The sequence below is a fragment of the Acartia tonsa genome, chromosome 10 (genome assembly GCF_053477335.1).
Source record: "Acartia tonsa isolate MP-2025a chromosome 10, ASM5347733v1, whole genome shotgun sequence".
Lineage (NCBI taxonomy): Eukaryota > Metazoa > Arthropoda > Copepoda > Calanoida > Acartiidae > Acartia > Acartia tonsa.
The window spans coordinates 28,185,405-28,206,653 of record NC_137269.1 but is presented as its reverse complement, the minus strand read 5'-3'; the positions used below and the strand labels follow the sequence as shown (position 1 = coordinate 28,206,653).

The 21,249-nt window shown below is 32.2% G+C and overlaps 1 protein-coding gene across 1 annotated transcript in view; it reads left to right on the top strand.

Annotated features, from left to right (window-relative positions):
* Positions 1 to 21,249, top strand: part of LOC145329780 (uncharacterized) — a 34,533-nt gene that overhangs the window by 3,729 nt on the left and 9,555 nt on the right. The window contains exons 3-11 of the mRNA XM_080174172.1: positions 1,250 to 1,393; positions 2,015 to 2,067; positions 6,594 to 6,672; positions 8,579 to 8,641; positions 16,294 to 16,387; positions 16,911 to 17,007; positions 17,204 to 17,292; positions 17,723 to 17,813; positions 20,780 to 20,880. Coding sequence (XP_080030298.1) covers positions 1,250 to 1,393; positions 2,015 to 2,067; positions 6,594 to 6,672; positions 8,579 to 8,641; positions 16,294 to 16,387; positions 16,911 to 17,007; positions 17,204 to 17,292; positions 17,723 to 17,813; positions 20,780 to 20,880 — 811 coding nt within the window. The remainder of the gene's footprint in view (positions 1 to 1,249; positions 1,394 to 2,014; positions 2,068 to 6,593; positions 6,673 to 8,578; positions 8,642 to 16,293; positions 16,388 to 16,910; positions 17,008 to 17,203; positions 17,293 to 17,722; positions 17,814 to 20,779; positions 20,881 to 21,249) is intronic.

Below are 21,249 nucleotides of genomic sequence, written 5' to 3'. Positions count from 1 at the left end.
TTAGAAAGCAAAGTTAAATGAAATTATTTTTCGTCTGCAACGCTCTGGGTCTTTGCAATTGGAAATCAAATAGTAAGCTCTTTATACATCTATACTATAAATTTATTGGTCCAACAGAACTTGATTACATCTTATCATATTTTATTTTGATATCCGAGGAAAGCTGTCTATAGTACGATGTGATAAATAACTAATATCCAAAAGGGATATTTTGTTGTAAAAAAAATTGTCCTTGGAATTATACTGCTAACATCAATACGTTTTACATGAGGTTATATTCTTTAAAATTTCATGTTAACAATATTTTGTTATTTAACGTGTAAACTTCAAATTTAACTAAAATATTAAAATTAAAACGTAAATTACAAATATTTTAATTTCGTTCTTCGATTCATTAATTTAATGTTTCATTTGAAATTTGTTTCTAAAACAAGATTTTAAAAAGGCATGGCAGCATAGATAAGAAACAAAGACACACACATTTAAACAAAATAGGGAGACTGAAAGAAAAAAAATACATTTTCTAAGATAGGCTTTTTTCGTAATTTTAAGCTTCACTTCATTTGAGATAACCCGAAAATGTGACTAAAAAAATCAGGAACATTAAAAAAGGGACTTTGGGACATAGACGTCCAAAGGGAGGGTGGGGGGTAAAGGGGTTATTACCTCCCCTCCAAATAAAAAATGCCTCTATGTAATAAAGATTACCCCCCCCCCAAAATGAGCTTACGGCACCCCCAAAATTTTTCTTTTTGAATAAGTAAAGGAGAATAATGAATACCAGGAACAATAGAGAATGTCTAAAAAATAACTAAACAATTAAGTAATTGATTCAAAATTGAGATGAATAATGTGCTTTATTATTTTTTTTGTATTTCATAATAAATTGGATGATGATTCCTGTAACAGTTTCGGTATAATTTCTATAATTGTTAAAAGTCAGTACAATAACATTAAAAATGCAATTTTTTGACAATTTTTTGAATTATATAATCATAGTATTCATATAAATTTCGGAACATTGATTTTTTTGGGACAACAAGGCACAATATTTTAAGCATCTTTATAATCAAGTTTGTTTGTTCTACCCATTGATTTCTGAGCATCCTTGTCATCCTTGTTTTTATTTTATTATCTTCAGTATACTGTAAAGTTCTATTTTCATAGTAAAACAAAAATAGGTTAATAAGAGGGATTAAATACTAATCTAAAAGATTATCTTTTTTTCTGTAAATTTTATTGTTTTTAGATTACCCTGGCTTGGAACGACAGCTTTCATCTGGTGTACATGTTGTTGATATTATAGAATCAGACCTACCAAATGTGGAATTTCAACAACTATTGCAAAATTTTGCCATAGACACTGCTCAAATAAACAAGATTAATATTACAGGTGAGCTGACATTTTTAAAAGCGTAGGTTTTCTAAATCTAGGGTCGATCCGTCGTAAGTTCGTCCGTAATATATAGCTCTTAGTCAATTTATAAATGTAAGATTTGTTCTAGCGATTATAAACTTTGAATGGGGATTCCTGTAAGAGTTAGGTATGTTTTTGAAAGCATATCAAATGGGGGTAAAGAGGTGTTTACCCCCCTCAAACTTGGAAACCTTATATTCAACCCCAATAAAATTTAGTTAAAAAATTGATAGATTACTCCCCTCAAACCTTTGAAACCCCTCATTTTACCCCCCTCAAAAAAAGCTTGGACGATTTGGACTAATTCTTTATAAGATACTAGTGGTTAAAGGAGTAAAAAAGATTGAAAAATAGCACAAAACCAACCAAACACCTTTTTATAATTAAAGTATATGAAAAGGTTAACTCAATCAGTTCAGTAGTTATTGAAGATTCAGACAAAGACATTTTTATACTTTATATTATAGGATAGGTTGGGATTTAATATTACTTTAATAATAGACATTAAATATCCTAGAAAACCAGCCTATAATCTCTTTTTTTTGTAAAACATTATCACACTACTGCAACACCTAGTGATTAATCTTTATTATTCAGGTTCAGAGATTAATGGTGCTACATTCAACAACAAGACTTTTACTAACTTACAGGTATTTATGTTGTTAGTTAGATAGATAGATTCTTGGTATATGGTAATATAGCAGCTATGTATTTGAAAGAGTAAGGAAAGTAGGAAAATAGCCTAAAACCACTTTAGTTATAAGAATTAAAAAGCCTACGACCATCCAGGGACTTTTAAAAAGCTTCCAAAAACAGTCGATTCAGTTGTTATCAAAATCTAAAGCTACAGTAAAAAAACTTTACTTCTTTATATAATACTAGCGGCTACGCCCCCTAGAAGCCTCTAGGGGCACTTAAGGTAGGAGGGGGAAAAGTCGACCTCATCCTATTTTGAATTTGAGTTTCAAGAGAATAAAAGAATATTCTTTTGGGGGGAGGGGGGTGAAGACACCCTCCCCAAAAATAGTTTAAAACATTCCCAGGACCTATAAGAAGCTTCACTGTAAATGAAAACTAAATCGGTTCAGCGGTTAGCGAGATCCTTCGGGACAGACAAAAAACGCTTACTACTTTATATAATAGGAGGACAAAGGATAGACAAAGGATAGAGAGATGGATGAATAGACTTTAATATAAGATAGTTAGATACATAAATAGATAATATGTGGAAGCAGCTTATGGTTCCTAATAAAAAATGATGCCATAAAAAATATATGGCCAATGATAGGCCAGTATACATTTTACCATTTGTCAATTACAATGTATACCGGCTATCATAGTTCACTTGCATTATATGACGTAATTTGTTATTTTGCACTATATGCTCCTTCAAGGATGTGATAAAAACAGATATAGAAAGAGTTTGTTTGTGAAAAGATAAAATATGATTGAAGGCCAGCATACAGAGCATATGATGAAAAACATAAAATTTTATGATAATATTAGGACAAGTCATATCTAACCTAACTTTCACATTAACCTCTCAATGATATTCTATCCATATTTTCATATTTTTAGAAGTTAAATCATATTTTCAATCAAGTTTGAGGTATTCTCTAATATTATAATGTTAATATGTTTTTTTTTTAGCAGCAAAGCTACTCTATGATTCACATTATCCATTCATCAGTCTGTCATTCCGTCCGTCTGTCCGTAACGCTTTGGATGTTGTCATCCTTGTTATATTAAACGTATTTTCAATATTTTACATTATTTAATACAGCTTCTCTTAAAATTGTTGATTTTGATTGTTTTCATTTTCAAATAATTTTTCTTTTCATTAATTACCATGTTGAAAAAAATCCCAAATGTAATTATAATGAAAAAAGTTTTCAAAGCTTAAAATAGATGTATTTTTCATTTTAGAATCGCAAGCAAAACAATTTGTGAAATAACATGAAGATTATTTAAATATTTTGATAACTAGAGAAAGTTAGCAAAACAAACATAAGATATTGATATGGATTACTATTCTGTTAAACAAATAGAATAAGTGAGAGACATAATATAATATACTACCCAGTTTTCTTTTACAGTAAAGCTGCTAAATAGAAATATAAGAATAGAAGCATATTCTGAACCCTTTTTTCGTCAAATCTAAGAAGGAACATTTCTAGCAGACAAAAGTATTGTTTACTTTCGACTCAAGCTGATGTGGATTCTTAAGAAATTATAGACTCGCTACTCGATAGTGAGGCAAAATTATTTTTGTGAAAAATCATCCAAAAGCACATTAAAAATCTACAAAAATTAAACAAAATCATATGTTAATAACCCTTTTAAGATTTTATTTAATTTTTATAAATTTTTTTATTCGATTTTGGAGGATTTTTCACAAAAATAATTTTGCCTCACCAGCGAGTAGCCAGCCTAACTTTTTTTTAAAGAATCCACCTCGTTACTAAGCTTTCAAATTTAAACGAAATTTTTGGGCAGTTAATTCTGATTCCGCAAAGCTTTCTACTAAGAAAATATACTGTTTACAGCTGACTTTTATCTATGTATGAAATGAAAAAAACATGCATTCGTAACAAGATGTGTACAAAATTTCAACCAATGAAATTAAATGTATGTACCGATGCGATTCTCCTGTTGGCTCAATCAGACATTCCCTCTCTTTCTTAGTACCTTTATTAGCTGCTAAGTGATCCAGGGAAGGATTATACCTTACCTCGTAAGGGCGGGTTTCTCCTTCGATTTTGAAGTGATCGTCTATTGAATCCAGAGCATCGTCCGCTTTTAATGAGAAGGATATTAGGTTCAGTTGACAGTAACATCCAACAGACAACCAACCTTTTGATTACACGGCCGATGTCTGAGAAGTCCTAACTGTGCAATAGTTATGAGTTGCTTATGTTTATGGGCCATTGTATTCCCCCTTCTCTAACTATTTATGTCGCGCACCTGACATACCAACAGTATGAACTATTTTTACTTCTTTAGTTATGTCACGGTGTTGAGCCACGGTCGGGGGTAAGGAATCAGCTTCTACCAATAACGAAATTAATTCGGAAAGAAATCACGAAACTTCTACGTGTTTTTCAGCTGTCGTTGGGGGGCAACACATCGTAAAATTGACGACCTCTCCATTTGCCCCCCAAATATTATTTTATGTTTATTTCCCTTGTTGGTTATACCTTATTCCTGGTAAGGAATGCTTTTAACTATTTTCTCCACCCTCCCAAAAAAATCACACAAGGATCCAGCCCCTTCTTCTTTTTAAAGTTCCACAAGATGCCTCTAGGGAAGTAACTGCTAGTTGTCAATGTCATAAAGAATGGTGGAGTTAATCATTTGTACCGTTTGGTGATAAATTTCAAAAAACATCCAAATAATTTAAATTTGACTTGCGGCTGCCGTACCTGAAATTTTAATCTGCATAATTGTTTTCTAGAGAAAATGTATCCCTGTCTTTGTAAGAGAGTAGGAAATAGAAATATTTACAAAAATTACATTGCTGATCTGTTTCATTTCCAAAGTAAAGCCATCGTTTACTCTAAAGAAATATAAATAAAAATTTCAGGTAGGGAGGGGATATTTGGCTGTTTATCTGATCCCCAATTTTTATCCTGTTCGCTATTCGTTGGCTTAACAATTTTGGGGACATAAGTTGAGTGTCATAACGTTCCAACGAGTAATTGTAATCTACAAAAGGGGCAAAATTGTGTATTATCATTTATCAGCCATTGTCTTATCCCTATATATCCCTGCGAAATTAATTTTTAATAGATTTACTGTACATGCATAATCGAAGTTAATCGAAATATATAAAAAAGGTGTAACATTAGAATGTTATAAAATTGTTGAAATAATGAAAGTTTAATTTTATGTAAGTTGACAAGAGATGGAAATATGATATGTTTTAAATGAAATATTATATACCAAACTCATATATTATCTCTTTCTGCTGAAAAGTTTAATGAAATTCTAGATTTTCAATTTTATTTAGAAATATTTAGAAAAAAATCAAGTAAGTACCAAAATATGAATTTGGAAGTCTAAACAAAATTTTATAAAGTTTTTTTTTGTAAATCTGATAAAAATTATACTGTTAAAGAAGAAACTGACATTTTAAGGACTTTAATATGTGTTTTATCGTCCCTGGAATCATTGTTTTGAAATAATTGTTTTAATTAATTTCAAATTTTAGTTTGGAAATTAAAGAGCAATTTTAACTAAACAATTTTTACTTCATTATCAAACATTGCATACCTAAACATTTTTGGGCGTAAAGAGTGGCTTAATGAATATCATAAATTTGGGGAGAAAAATTATTAATCTTTGTTAAATTAATATTTTCATATAATTATAAATAGTGTTATTATTGAAAAATCAGCTTAGACAAATAAACATTGTTCAGAGACTAGATTAATAAAGGCTACTATGAACATAAGTAGCTCAGCAATTACGTAATAATAGTATCTCTAATATTAGATTACAAGTAAAATATCAAATAATTAAAAAAAATATGTTAATTGGATAAATAACTATCTCCTTATCTTTGGCAAAAAATGTTACTTAAAAATTCCAACCTACCGATGTCCAGATAAGAAACAGATTACTCATTCCAACTTATGGATAAACTTGGATTTAATAGGAGCTTCGCAAAATAAAGATAAGAAAAAGATTAATAAAAATAATCAGACATGCTGATTAAATATTACATCAAGATAATCTTAATATATTACATTATATCTTCTTCTCCTAGCTACACATTTAAGTGTAAAATAGGCTTGATGAAGAGATTATAATCCATTAGATGGCCTAATTTTGTGACAAAACACAAACCACATTATAACTAAATCTGTTAAAAGCTATACCTGATGCTGAATAAAAGTAGGGGGAAATCCTTGTCCAAAAACAAGTACAACTTATTGCCATGCAACAGAATATTTTCAAGAAAAAGGTATTATTATAATAGGGTTAGTTGTCTACAATAGTTGGGATGTTATTGCCCTACAATAAACGTCTGGCCCTGAATAAGTTATTCTCAACTATCCTTAGAGGTATTAATTAAGTGTATACCTTATTGTATGAGTCATAGCTACGTTTAAATTATCTTATGCCAAAATAAACTTTTCCCTTACTCCTGGTTTCATTTCTTTATCTGTTTCAGGTTTTAGATTTACGTGGTAACAGACTTATAGGATTTAAAGGATTAACACTCCCATCACTACAGGAATTATATCTTTCAGGTTAGCTTGATAGATAGATAGATAAATTGATCAATAGATAGATAGACATATAAATAGTTTTCTCCTTTCTGTATATTATTAAAATTAAAACCAATACAAATATATATATTGAAAAAGTGTATGTCAACCTTCTGAATATCAAAAAAAGATCATAGCTGGCATGTTTTTATACATACAAAATATATTTATGTTAACAAAATCTTTCCCTATTTAAACTATTGATTGCTTGAAATAGAACAATGCACTTTAAAAAATCTATTTAGTAGGCATTTTTTTAAAAAGACTTTTTTTTGAGATAGGCGTTTTTGAGTTGGGGTTTTTTGAGATGGACGTCTTTTCAGATAGGCGTGTTTCCATCCTTCTTGCTCTATGTATATGTATAAGTAAAAGACCATCTCTTCTTATCTCTTTGAGAAAACTTTTGGCAGAAAAGTTACATTAGAACATTGAACTTAACTTCTTAATAGCAGATAAAAAGATCTTTCGTTGAAAACTTTACATGTAATCTATAATACAAAGTAGAACGATGTCTGTCTGTCCGTCAGTCTGCCCGTCTGAAGCTTAAGATCTCGGTAACCACTGATCCGATTGGATTAGGGGCGAAGCCGCTAGTTTTATAGTTTACAACATTTTTATATCAAAATATTATGCTTATTGCAACTCTAAAACTTAAGTAGAAACCCCATAATATTACCAATAGACAGATAGAAGGACACCTGTTATTATATAAACAACTTAAAGTACTAATATTAAAAAATACATGTAAATATTAAAGATTCGTTAATTATAATGATTAACTTGATTTTTTGGTAAACAAGATTTTAACAGCAAGGCTTTTATATAACTCACTATGTTTGTATGTCAGTCCGTCCGTATTGCAAATAGTGGAATTGTGATTCATTTAAAAAAAAGGCTATTTAATTTAGATATGTAGACAACTTGGTCTGTCATTTAATATGATTTACTCAGATGCTATTACAGATAAACAGCTGAGACATTTATGTAGGTCTAAAACATTTTCTATATAAATTTTATTCAAATTTAACAATTGTCTGTTTTTCTGTTTTTCAGTTTTTAATATTTAATTTTTTATTTTATTTCCTTAAAATTACTAATTAGCTTTATCCTTGTTTCTTGAGTATTATGAATTATAAAAATAATATTATAATTGGTATATTTATTTTCATCAACATATACAATAATTAGCGCAGCTACAGCAAAATCAGTTAGATAACCCCCTTTTGATCAAACTTTTCATATTTCATTAAATTGTTTAAATTTGCCAATAATCAAGAAGCGGAGCCGCCCCTCCAGCATTAAATAGTTTTTTTCTTCCACTCCCCTAAATTCTTCTAAATTCTATAGAGGGGGGAGGGGGATAAACCAATATTTTGGGTGTGAAATATAAAAAAATACCTGTTTCATAGGATGGGAGTATATTACCCGTTACCCCGGCCCCCTCACCCTAAAATTTTTGGTGATTCTTGTGGCAACTTCAAGCGGGTATAAAATCTAGTATTTTTTCAACAAACAAAAAAATGTTGTATATGGCTTAACACGGCTTTACCCCCCACCATTGAACGCCCCTGCTTCAGTTCGTACGTCACAGTGTCCAAGTACTTTGGCTTACTAAGTTTTGTGATTAATAGTATTTCTCGTATTCATTCGAATCCGGTGAATAGGAACCGGTTCTCATCCATACGAAAAAACTATGTCTAGCATCGTATTATATCCAGTTTTCTACGAATATAGAAATGTACAATCATAAGATTAAAACCAGTTTTTTAGCCCGTGCCTTCGGCATCTCGGGGCTAAAAAAAACTAGTTTTAATCTTATAATTGTACATTCTATATTCGCGGAAAGTCGTTTATAATACGATGAAAGAAATAACTATTATTTTTTTAGATAATGAGTGGATGTGTATAGAGCCAGGCTCGGGAATTGGAAAATGGTCACTATCAACTCTAGGTATGACAATTTAGTATCTTTACATATTAACCCTTAACGGTCGGGGGGGGGGGGGGGGCGTTGAACGCCCCCCATCCGGTTTTTTCTATCTCATTTTCTGTGTGTGAAAGATAAAGAGCCCAAACTGCGTGACTTTTTAATTATGGGTAGGACACATAACTGAAAGTTGGAATTTTTTGAATATCTCCATCCTGACGGGCACAGGAGGCCAGAAAACCTGGCAGGGTCATCCAGGTAAAGAGCAAAAATATTTTTTTTGAATAAAACAAAGCATTTTATCATACCAATATACTAAAATATCCTCTAGTAGTACATCCTGATATGAAATACAGGTGTTCAAGTCACTTTCAGGTTCCAGGTATGATCCTGCAGGTCATGATCCTCCAGGTCTCCAGAAATCTTTAAAAGGCTCATGTGGCCGCAATTTTTGACTTAGAGACTTCAAATTTTAAACTTAAGCTGTTCTTACATGTATACATAACGTATTAAAATTTCATAAAGATCCGCCGCCGTTTTCCCTGGCAGCTGCCAAGTACAGCTGCGGCCGCTGAAATTTATATTTTGATATTTTAATTTTTGTAAAAAAAAGACCTAAAAACAAAGGTTGTCAAATAAAAGGGTGAAGGAAGCGAAAATTGACTTAGACTTATAAAAGGTCGGAAATTCATTATCAAACAGGGGTCGTGTACAAAAAAATTTAGCCCTCTAGCTCTAATAGGAACTGAGATAATAAGGGAGGGCGTTGAACGCCCCCCCCCCCCCCCGACCGATTAAGGTGCGGCAAGGGGCCCGACTGTAAAGTGTTAAAGCAGAGTGAATCTTTAAAAATTATTATGAGTACTGTTCATAATGGGGGACGGGGTAAAATTGAATCTGATATTATTTTACACAGATCATTTAAAGAAATAGTAAGTTAAAACGTTTAAATTTAAACAATTATTTGATTTGATACATAGGAAATATCTCTCATTTTATAGCACATAGTAAAGGATATAGAATATAGAATATAGATTGTGACAGGAAAATTGTTGTCGTAAAGTTAAGTTGTTAGTCCCAAGATATTGATCAATACGTTTCTTCATTGTCAGGGGTGGGTGGAGTGATTGTGGTAAAGTCAATAGAAGGGGGGGGGGGGGAGCTGGTATATTATACAACCGAGAGTAACATTTTTCAAGCAATTTGAGAATCACAATATCCACGTATTCTATATCCATTTAAAGCTTATTTAAATATGATAAACTAAATATTAAATGTAATAACATTTGTTTGATAATTTTCTATTAAATCTTGTATCAAAATATATTCAATAATTCTCTGGAAATATCCAATTAAATAATTCTTCAATAAAAAACAAGGATGACTGTATCAATTGATAGTAAAGGCCAACAAATCACAAAGTCAAAACAATAATTAGATGAATATATGTTGCAAATCGATAAAAAGGTAGCATGCTAATAAATATAGAATTAAGGTTTTTAGACTGAATACTAGCAGAGATCTAAAGGGATAAGACAAAGACCGATAAATTGATTTACATCCCCATGATGAAACTTCAAATTGGCCTTCCTGCATGTAGATTACAATTTGTGGTTGAAACATATAAACACTCAACTAATCAAAAATCAATACAGTCCCCAACGTTGTTGAGTCAAAAAATAAGAAAACGCTATTATAAAACTTTGGGGACCAGTGTAATGAACAAATTAATGTCTCTTTCCTTCCTGGAATAATAGAGATTCTTTGCTTATAAATTATGTTTAACCTTTACACTACCTTTGTCTGAAAGTACTAAATGTGTATGGTAATGAGCGCTGCCTATTTTAAATTGCCCAATATCCAACATTTTTTTGTCGAATATTAGCCAAAGCAGCAGCAGGTGTCATGTTGAATGTCCCGAGTATGAATCGACGTGTTCCATATTCGAACCCGAAATTGCAGGCTCGCGGCGGAGTTACATAATTATAGAGTAGTAGCGCTAAAAAAATGTGTGTATGATATTTGAATGAGATATTTTATATTGATATTATTGAATATGAATATTGATATAGATATTAAAAAAGTTCCTCATATATTTGTATTTCAGGTATGAAGGAACAAACTTAAAAAAACATTCTACAAGTCTTTTTAATTTGTGTGTCTGTTTGTCATGCTCTTGAGATATTCAATCTACTTTTTAATGAAGTAATGAGGTTTTTATGATTAGCCGTCAAAATCTCTATAGCCGATTGGATTCTCTTTTTTAGGGTATGTTTTGGAGTAGTTTTATGATTTTTTATTTAAACTTTATGTTTTTTGGTGGATTATGCTATTTCTCACCCTCAACATTAAGTTAAAAAACTATTATCTTCCGGTTAAGTACCGATATAAAGTAGAAATAATTTTTATCCAAAAAATCCAAGGGATGGGAGACCAGTTACGTGCACGCCGTCCATCCTGCACCGTGCATCAATGACTCTAGGAGCTACACCAGAAGAGCCCTACTGTGCTGGAAAGGGCTTAGGGTAGATGCCAGACTGAATTCTGGTCACTTCCCCCAGTTCAGGGGGTTTGGGTGGGGCTAACAATCCTTCCCTAGAAAAAACCTGCTCACGTTCAATCTGCACAAAGTAAAGACCAATTTAACTTTGGGCTCGGGAACGAAGTAGAGGTTGGAAACAACAATATGATGTTTGGCTGGGAAACCGCTAAAGGACCAGTCAGGCGGATGATTCTGAATTCCCGCAGACCAGCAAAAATTTGCACCTTGAATGTTCGGACAATGTTTCAGTCAGGCCAGACAGAAAACATTTGCCGAGAAATGCTTAAAGCCAGGGTTGATATCCTGGCTATCACCGAATCAAGGTGGACAAATAATGGAGAGTTTAAACATCATTCTGGCTTGAAAATACTTTACTCAGGCCATATGAATGAGGATCTAGGACATAACCAAGGGGTGGCTCTTATGCTGACCAAGCAAGCAGAGCAGGCCATGATCAGTTGGCAACCCCATGGTCCAAGAATCATGGAGGCTTACTTCAAATCCTCAGATAAAAACATCAATCTGAGAATAATAGTAGCATATGCTCCTACAGAACAAGCAGATACAGAGGTCAAGAATGAATTTTATGACCAGCTTGACTCTGTATTTAAGAATGGTCTTAAAGAGAAGGACCTGACCATGCTCCTAGGAGATTTCAATGCTCAAGTGGGGAGTAATAATGAGAATTTAGAAGAAGTCATGGGCAGATATGGCCTAGGCTTAAGTAATGGCAAGGAAAATGACAATGGTGATAGACTTGTAAGTTTTTGTACTGAAAACAAACTTGTCATTGGTGGAACACAAAAAGATTCATACTGCCACCTGGAGATCACCAGATCAAAGAACCTTTAATCAGATAGACCACATCTGTATATCTAGACGTTTTAAAGGGTCTCTCCTTGATGTCAGGGTTGAAAGAGGACCTGATGTTAATTCAGACCATTATCTTCTATCTTCTAAAGTTCGGCTTAGATTTAAAAAGCAGGACACAAAGCCTAACCCCAGGAAAAAGTATAATTTAACAACAACCCTTCAAAACTCTGAAAAGCTACAAGAGTTTAAGCTCACTCTAAAGAACAGATTTGAGTTGTTGACTCTTCAAGAGGATGATGGAGTTGAAGATATTTGGCAAGGTATCAAAAAAGTTTATAATGATACTAGCCAAGAAAAATTAGGTTTCAAAAAGGCTAACCAAAAGCTGTGGATCACTCAAAGATCCATTGATCTCATGGATCAAAGAAGAGAGGTAAGACAAAAGACACTCTCTAGAAACTCTCCAGAAGATAAAGACCTGTATAAGATGCTTAGCAGGGAAATCCAAAGAAGTGTCAGAATTGACAAAAAAGAACACTTGGAAAACCTTGCTATGCAAGCAGAAAATGCTGCTAATCAAAATAGAATGAAAGATGTCTATGAGATTACTAAGAGCATTGCAGGTAAAGTACACAAATCAGGATCACACATCAGGGACAAGGATGGTTCACTCCTTAAAACTGATGAAGATATTCTAAATAGATGGGCAGAGCACTTCACTGAACTGCTGAATCTTCCAGTTCCAGAGGAAGAAACTGAGATTCCACCCTCAGATGCACTTGACATTGACTGTCGAGCGCCAAATCTATTGGAAATCAAGGAGGCCATTAAAAGTTTGAAAAATAACAAGGCTGCTGGACCTGATAACATCCCAGCTGAGGTCATAAAAGCAGACCTAGATACATCTGCTGAGGCATTCATACCTTTGATCACAAAGATATGGAATGATGAGTTATGCCCAGAGGACTGGAAGAATGGACATATCTCAATACTAGCCAAAAAAGGAGACTTGACCCAATGTGGAAACTACAGAGGGATAATGCTCCTTTCAGTACCTGGCCGTATCCTTAGTAAGATTCTTCTTAATAGAATAAAGAAGAAGGTTAATGAAAAGCTAAGACCTAATCAGGCTGGAGTTAGACCAAATCGTTCCACTATTGATCAGATAACCTCTCTAAGAATCATCATAGAGCAATCTAAGGAATGGAACTCTGAGCTTTTTGTAAACTTCATTGACTACAAAAAAGCATTTGATTCTTTAGACAGAAGATCTCTCTGGAAAATCTGCCAACACTATGGCATTCCAGAAAAGATAATCAATATCATTAAAGCTATCTATCATAAAGGAGGTGGAAATGTAATGTATAAAGGTAAACTATCAACCTTTTTTGAGATTGTAACAGGCGTCAGACAAGGATGCCTTCTTTCTCCCTTCCTTTTCCTCCTTGCCATTGACTGGATCATGAAGAATTGTGAAAGTAATGATGGCATTCGCTGGGAGCTATTTGGCAATCCCAAATATTTAGGAGATCTGGACTTTGCTGATGATATTGCTTTGTTAACAAGCAATAGAAGTCAAATGCAAAGAAGGACTAACAGGATAGCTGAAACCTCCAAGAAAATTGGACTAGAAATAAATGTTCCTAAAACCAAAATACTCAGATTAAATGCAAATTCCCAAGAACCAATTACTATTGGAGACCAAATTCTTGAGGATGTAGATTGTTTTGAGTATCTTGGAAGTAAAATTGATGAAGCTGGAGGCACTTTAACAGATGTTAAAGCTAGAATTAACAAAACCAGGACAGCCTTTGCCAGCCTGAACAAAATTTGGAATTCCAACAACATCTCCATAAAGACTAAGTTAAGACTGTTCAAGTCAAATGTTCTCTCTGTTTTGCTTTATGGGGCTGAAACTTGGTTCCTAAACACAGCAATGGTCTCCAAGTTACATACATATGTCAATAAATGTCTCAGGAGAATCCACAAGATCTTTTGGCCAAATAAGATCACAAATGCTGAGCTTCTAGAGCGCAGTGATATGTCAGACATTAAACTGCCAATAAAACAGAGAAAATGGAGATGGTTGGGGCACACTCTAAGGAAAGGTCATGATGATATAGCCAATCAAGCCTTGACTTGGAACCCCCACATAGGAAAGAGGAAACCAGGTAGACCAAAAACAACCTGGAGGAGGGAACTTTTAAGTGAACTGAAAGCTAAGGATATTCCATCTTTCAGCAATGCCTCAAAACGTGCCGAAACAAAGGAAGATTGGAGAACCATTGTGCATGGCCTACGTTCTGCCGAGAACTAAAAGGCAATGATGTCTATGTTCTTATCCATTTATCCTGATATGTTTTAATATGTAGAGAAATACATTTATTCATCAAATATTAATCTCATTACATAAAGAAATATATATTTAGTAGCGTCGATACTCTACAAACTATCGGAGTCTGTCCGAATGTACTTCTCTGTAGTGATATTTCGACTACATTAAATTAAACTTAAAATTTTGATTAAAATGAGTAAGCTAAAACCTTCATGGCACTACAAGCTTAATACACGTTTGTTTATTTAAAAGTTCAAAATAAGGGTGAGGGGGTGAGGTTCGTTGGTTAAGATGTCCATATTTTATTTAATTTATGTCCGACATGATAACTTGAATTGTGTCTTTTTCCTTATTATAATTATATTAATTTATTTACTTTGGCGTCATCATCTGACAAATAAGATTTACACACACACACACTCACACCCACACCCACACACACACACACTCACACCCACACACACACATACACACACACACACACACACACACACACACACACACACACACACACACACACACACACACATAGATGTTATGGATAACCATAATGGCGGACGTATAGACTAGAAGACACACAGACTTTTTTAATGAGTATCCATACAATTTATTAAAGGAGGAATAGTTATTAGAGATCTCGTAAATCTAGACACCACTAAAGATAAACGGTAGTTTTTCAGTAAATATTAATAAAGCGTTCAATGATAAAAGGCTAAAAAACACCTTGCGTGGTAGTTTATTTAGGGCTAATTGTGGTATAAAGAAATGTATCTATATTGGTACTAGATAAATTTCATAGAAAGATAAGTTTAATTGAATTTAAGATTTTTACGAAATGTTCTTTTATCTTTAAGTGCGACATATCTACAATATTAATATCTTTCCTTCTTTTAATAATCTTGATATGGAAAATCTACAAAATTCAGTGATTACTTTTATTACAAAGAATTGACGTATTTTTTATGTGAATAGATAATTGAAAATATACAAGAATGAAAATATTTATAATTAGCGAAACAAAGAAATAATTGATATGGATTTACAGACTGTGATAAGATAATTTATGCACGAATGCTGAGTAATCTTAAGAAATTTGTTAAGCATAATTTAGAAAGGGGAGGGTGAAGGGATATTTACCTCCTCAAACCTAAAAAACCTCATTTTACCCCCATTAAAATTAAAAAAACAAACATATTAGATTGCCTCATTTTACTCAACTCATAAAAAAGCTTCGACTTCTATGCAAATGTTTTTAGCCTATTCTGTTTCTTGTGGACGAACAGACAGACGGAATGAGAAACAATAAGAGTTTATGAGCATCTGCGCTTAAAATATGTAATAAAACTGATTAAAAGACAGAAAAAGAATATGCTTTTCAATTATAATTTCCTTACAAGAATATTAAAAAACTTCCATTTGTTTTTAATATAGAGCTAAAAATATTTCCCGGATGTCGATGTCAACCAATTAATATACGCCTGATTAGAACAGGTTCACAGCCATACTGAAAAAAATCATGTATAACATCGTATTAGAGAAAATTTTCCATGATAATTGAAATAAACTTAGAGATTCAATAATCAATACCTTTTTTGTTAGCCCGGGCTTTTGGACCATCGGGTTTGACAAGACTGGCTTTAATCTTATAAATTCTCATTCTAATATCCGTGGAAAGTTGTTTGCAATAAGAAACCATTCTTAACTCAATAAAAAATTAATTATTTCCTTCTATATAAACATTTTAAAAGTAATTGCTGTTTAAAGAGAGATAAATGAAAATTAAGATTTTTTCTGTAAAAATATGTTGATTAAAAAAAGATCTATTAAAACATTTTTAATAAAAAAGAATTTTATAATTTTTAATGATCAATTTGTTGACAATGCCTGCCCAGTCCAACTTGAAAATTAGTAAATTTTTCCATTATAGTTCTTTTTAGGTTTATATTTTGTATAAAATTTGTATTTCACTCAACTTTTCTTATTTAGACCATGGGAAGAGATTGAGATGGCTGGTAGAAAACCCAAGATATCTTGATTCTATTTGGAAAGACCAAAACGATACTCATTGTACGATTACAAGGTATGTGATTAGAATAATGAATGAAGGGAAACAAGACATCTAAGATTCTTTTTATGTTTTGGGAGGGGGGGGGGGGGCATTTTTTAACCCCCCCCCCCCAATTGATTCGCTTGGAAAAATTGTTATATGGGTAAGTGGTTAATTACCCCTCCCTATTTTTGTTAGGTGAGGGGCGGTTTAAAACCAACATTTTGTTGGTCCAATATTGACCTGATTTGTAAAAACAAGAATCTGTAAACTATAAACATTTTATTAAATGGTTTTGAATTGATTTTTTGAGGGGGAGGGGTAACCATTAACACCCTCTTAGACAACCCTGGAGGTAAAGATAGTTTTGAATAGTATGCAATAAAAAGATATAGAACTTTATACCGACGAATTAAATATAAATTTGGCTCATTGATATTAATATGGCCGGACAGACAGAAAAAGAAACACGGACAATATATCGTTAGCAATCAATCAATTGATTAATCAATACATCTATCTATCAATCTATCTATCAATCTATCTATCTATGCAGATTACAAAACAGACGGCCACACTGGTATGACGAAGGTCAAGTCAGAAGAAACGCAAGAAATCAAATTTTGCTCAAACATTTTCTTCTAAAAGCTCATGTAAGTTTTGGCTCTAAATCTTCTTTTGTAAAATAAAGGAGAAAAAGGCTTCAAACGGATGAATAGTGTCTAAACAATAACAATATGAATTAAACATCTAAATTGGAGAGAGAAGGGAGCGGGGGATCCCCTAATAACTAATGGTGAAGTCTTTTATTAATTTATTTATAAACAATAATATTTGTATACTTTTTAGGACGCTCTACAGCATTGTCCAATGGGATGTGATTGTGAGCTAGCCAAGCCTTTGTCTGAAACTCATCTGGGTACTTACAAAAAGTTAGGGTAGGTCAACTTTTTTATACCTGGTTTTAGCTCGTTTGTACCTGAAATCATATAATTTGACAGTTTAAGATGTCTAACATTTAAACGGTAGTAACATCTTTGAATTTTAAATTCCTATCTTATTATATACATATGTCTTTTTGCCATTCCGAAATGGTATATAAAATTTGCATATTTAAGCTATTTTTTACAAGTTAAAAACCAGTGGGGGGGGGGGGGGTTGTTTGTGATTTTTTTTTACTTTTGGACAGATTTTAAGGGTTAGTACGAAAACTTTTTCTAAAGTTTTTTATCACTTATTAACTTATTCAGTAAAATGTAAAACCAAAATAATTAAATGATTAAAACTAAACAAAGCTTTTTATGGTACATACTATATTCTAATTACCAAAAATAACCTAAGATCTAATATCAATTAACTTAATATTAGGATAAGTGTTCTGTGTTCCTATTTAAATTTAACATCCCTGCCACGAAGATTACCAGAGGATACAATCTACTTTGATGCTTCTAATAATAATGTAAGTATTTTTTCAATATTAACAAAACAGAAGGTTTGCCTGCCCTCTGTATCGAACTGTCCAGTTAACCGCTGAACAAACCAATTTGGTTCTCCTTCACAGAGAGGATTTATCTATTTTTTTTTATATATTTTTTGGTACAAAAATTCTTTTAATATTAACAACTCTTCAAATGTTTCCTTAAAAAAATATAGGAGGTCGACACTCCCACCCCCCTTCTTCATTTAAAACTGTCTCTTGAGTCCTCGTGAGACGTATTTTCTAGTCTAGACCGTCTAGATTTTCACCCCTACTATTTAAGATAGAACACTATTTTTTGTGAAGATTCCTTATACCAATGAAAATCAACTTTTTAACTTACTTGTCTGTTGGTCTATCAGTCAGGACTTTAAAATTAAAATCTAAATATATAAAACAAAAAAAGAAAAAGATTTCGTGATTTTTTTATGTAAACATATTTATCATTTCTGACCTTGAAACATCTGCTTTAAAGTCTTTAGTTATTATTTTTGTGCTTTGCTCCTCATGATTTCAATCTTGTTGTAAGAGGGTCCTACCAAACACCAATCTAACTAAATCTAAAAATAAAGTATGATTATGAAAGTCATACTTGTGATAGAGTATCTAAAATTTTTTAATTTATTATTTTCAATAATTTGAAAGTCACATTTATTGAAAAATTCTTGGATATAATTGGAATTATTAAGTTTCTCTTTTACATTGCTATATTTCAATAAATCTTTTTGATTTAAGTCACGTTTTGAAAAAAAAGGGGTGTTTAACCCCCCTAAGTCATATTTTCAAGTTTCAAGGTGGTTTTAGGCTATTTTCTATTAAATTTGAGTCTTTGGTTAAAGCATTTACTGATATTGCATCATAAGATACTAGTTACTGTGTCCCTAGCATATAGGGTTATGTATTCAAAGGGGTATTGAATGGTCAGAAAACAGCTTAAAATCATACAAAGGTTTAAATCTAAAAATTTAATAGACCAATACCTACCCGGGACCTACATTATGCTTTTATCAATTATAGCCCTCCCCCACCTATATTATTAACATGTGTGTGTGTGTTTATTTATTCAAATCAAATAACGAAACAAATACAGAAAATTTTTAAATATTTATTATAAAAAAATCTTTTGTTATTATTTTTTACATTTTACCTTAATTAATACTAGCGGCTGCGCCCCTAGCATCTAGGGGTTTTTTATATTCGAAGAAATATGGGGCAGAAAAATAGCCTAAAACCACACCTACCCAGACTTTATATTTTACCAATATTGATATTTATTATTTTTTTCCTGATATACAATCATAATTTTTGAGCTTCGCAACTTATGGATGTTGTCATCCTTGTTAATTTTAACAATATTTTGAAATTAAATGATTGACGTATATCAGATTAAAGAATCATTGAGAAGATAAGTACTGTATAATTTACAGTTTATTGTCCTTTCTAATAAGATTGAGAAGTTTCTTCAGCCAGGGATTGCGAGGGATAAGACATTTGTCGATAAATTGATATACACCTCCTACGGTGACACTAGAAGTTTAAACCAATCAATAAAGATTTCATTAAAGTACCCAAATCTTTAAAAAATAAAAATATTAAAGCGTGATTGAAAGTCTTTTGTAATCAGTATAATTTACAGCCCAATGGCCGCTCCTTTCCTCCCTGAGTATCGGATATAACAAATTCCTGCAAGTTTAAAAAATTGCTGCAGTTTAATTTTAATAATGTGAAATTAAATTTTTTGGTTGCCGGATATCAGGCCGGGCATAGGATAGTTGTAATAAAAAGAAACTCGGAGAACTTAGTTGAATTATGTCGAAATGTTATTACTAATGTCGATAATACCTATGACATTAGAAAAAAGTTGCCATTGCTAACATGTCATCGACTTAGGGATAAACTAATAACATTTTAAAGACACTCCAAAGTCCGAGTTCAACATTTAACCTTATGGGATATTTTAGAGAATACTGTAAACTGTTTCGGGTATAGTTCCTTACCTAACCCTGCGGGGTAATCACCTAACGCAACTTAACCTAACCTAAAATAACCTATAAGAACTGATGTAAAAATACGACGAAACGTCCCTTAAGATGCGTTGCCACAAAAGGGACTATACCCAATGTTACGATTAACAGAACCGAACCATCATAATTTTAATTGATGGAAAAATCTTACATTAACATATTCCTGGATCCTTAATTTTTACCAGGGCTCGGCAATCGCGCGTCAGTCGTATATAAACCATATGAAACCGTTAAAGTGCATAAAAAATATTGAAGGGACTTATTGACATCTTTGGAATAGAATATTTGACCGGCCTTGCTGATTAATGTTAAAAAAAAAGTTGATTACTCTGAGGCTAACAGGTGTTCCGATGATGTTCCGCTGCCGAGCCTTTATTTTTTACCACTGATGAAATTCTATCTCTGTCCTACTATAATTATTATTTTTCTGAAAACAATTATCTGTTTGCAAGGGATTCAAAATATTTCATAAACGTTTAGATATTTAATCCAACTTTAGTAGCGAAGCTATTCTGTTAGACACTTTATCAGTCTGTCCGTCCGTCATTCCGTAATTTTTTTATATAAAAATTCTCTATACTAATGAGTAAAAGGTATATGGTTTTCTTAGTCCATCAGTCTTTCAGTTATGCTACTAAGTTATGAATATTAAAACATAAAAATGCATGTGCAAGTTTTTTTTACATTTGCATTTTGAATCACTTTTTTCGTATTATTTGTGCTTTGCTACTTATGGATGTTATCTTTCTTGTTGTAAGTGAAATTCCTCTATTACAGAGATTTGATGTTTACTATGATAAGATGTTAAAAAGCTTAAAATGTTACTCAAGAACTACAAATAAATGCAAAGAATTAGAATAATAGTTCTTTTTGGTAATATAAGTCCTTTTATTAAACCCTATAAATATTAAAATATATTTTTAGATAAGTGATTTTCGTGAGCTACGAGGCGAGGGGTCAGCTTATAAACAAATTACTAAAATCAATCTGTCAAGAAATAATATTAGATCATTACAGATATTTAGGTAAGTATTGTATATAGATGGATAGAAAGATACAATGGCGTGCACATGATTTTGACTGGGGGGATGGGTTCAGGAATTACGAAATTTTTGTAATCCCCCTTAAATCAAAATTAGGGGTGGTAAGCTTTAGGGGGGTGTAATACAAACAACAAGAAGGTTTTTTTATTTCTTTGTCAGGAAGATGAAAATACCCTCATAGGTGTCCAACCACTCCAACCCCCGACCCTTAACAATATCAAATAACTCAAAATTCACACAAGCCTTTTTTTTACTCCCCCCTTTAATATTGATGTTATTTTTTAACTTGACAATCAGTTGGTAGTTTTAGTAGGGACAGCTAGAAGGATAGGAATAAAAACTCTAGAATTT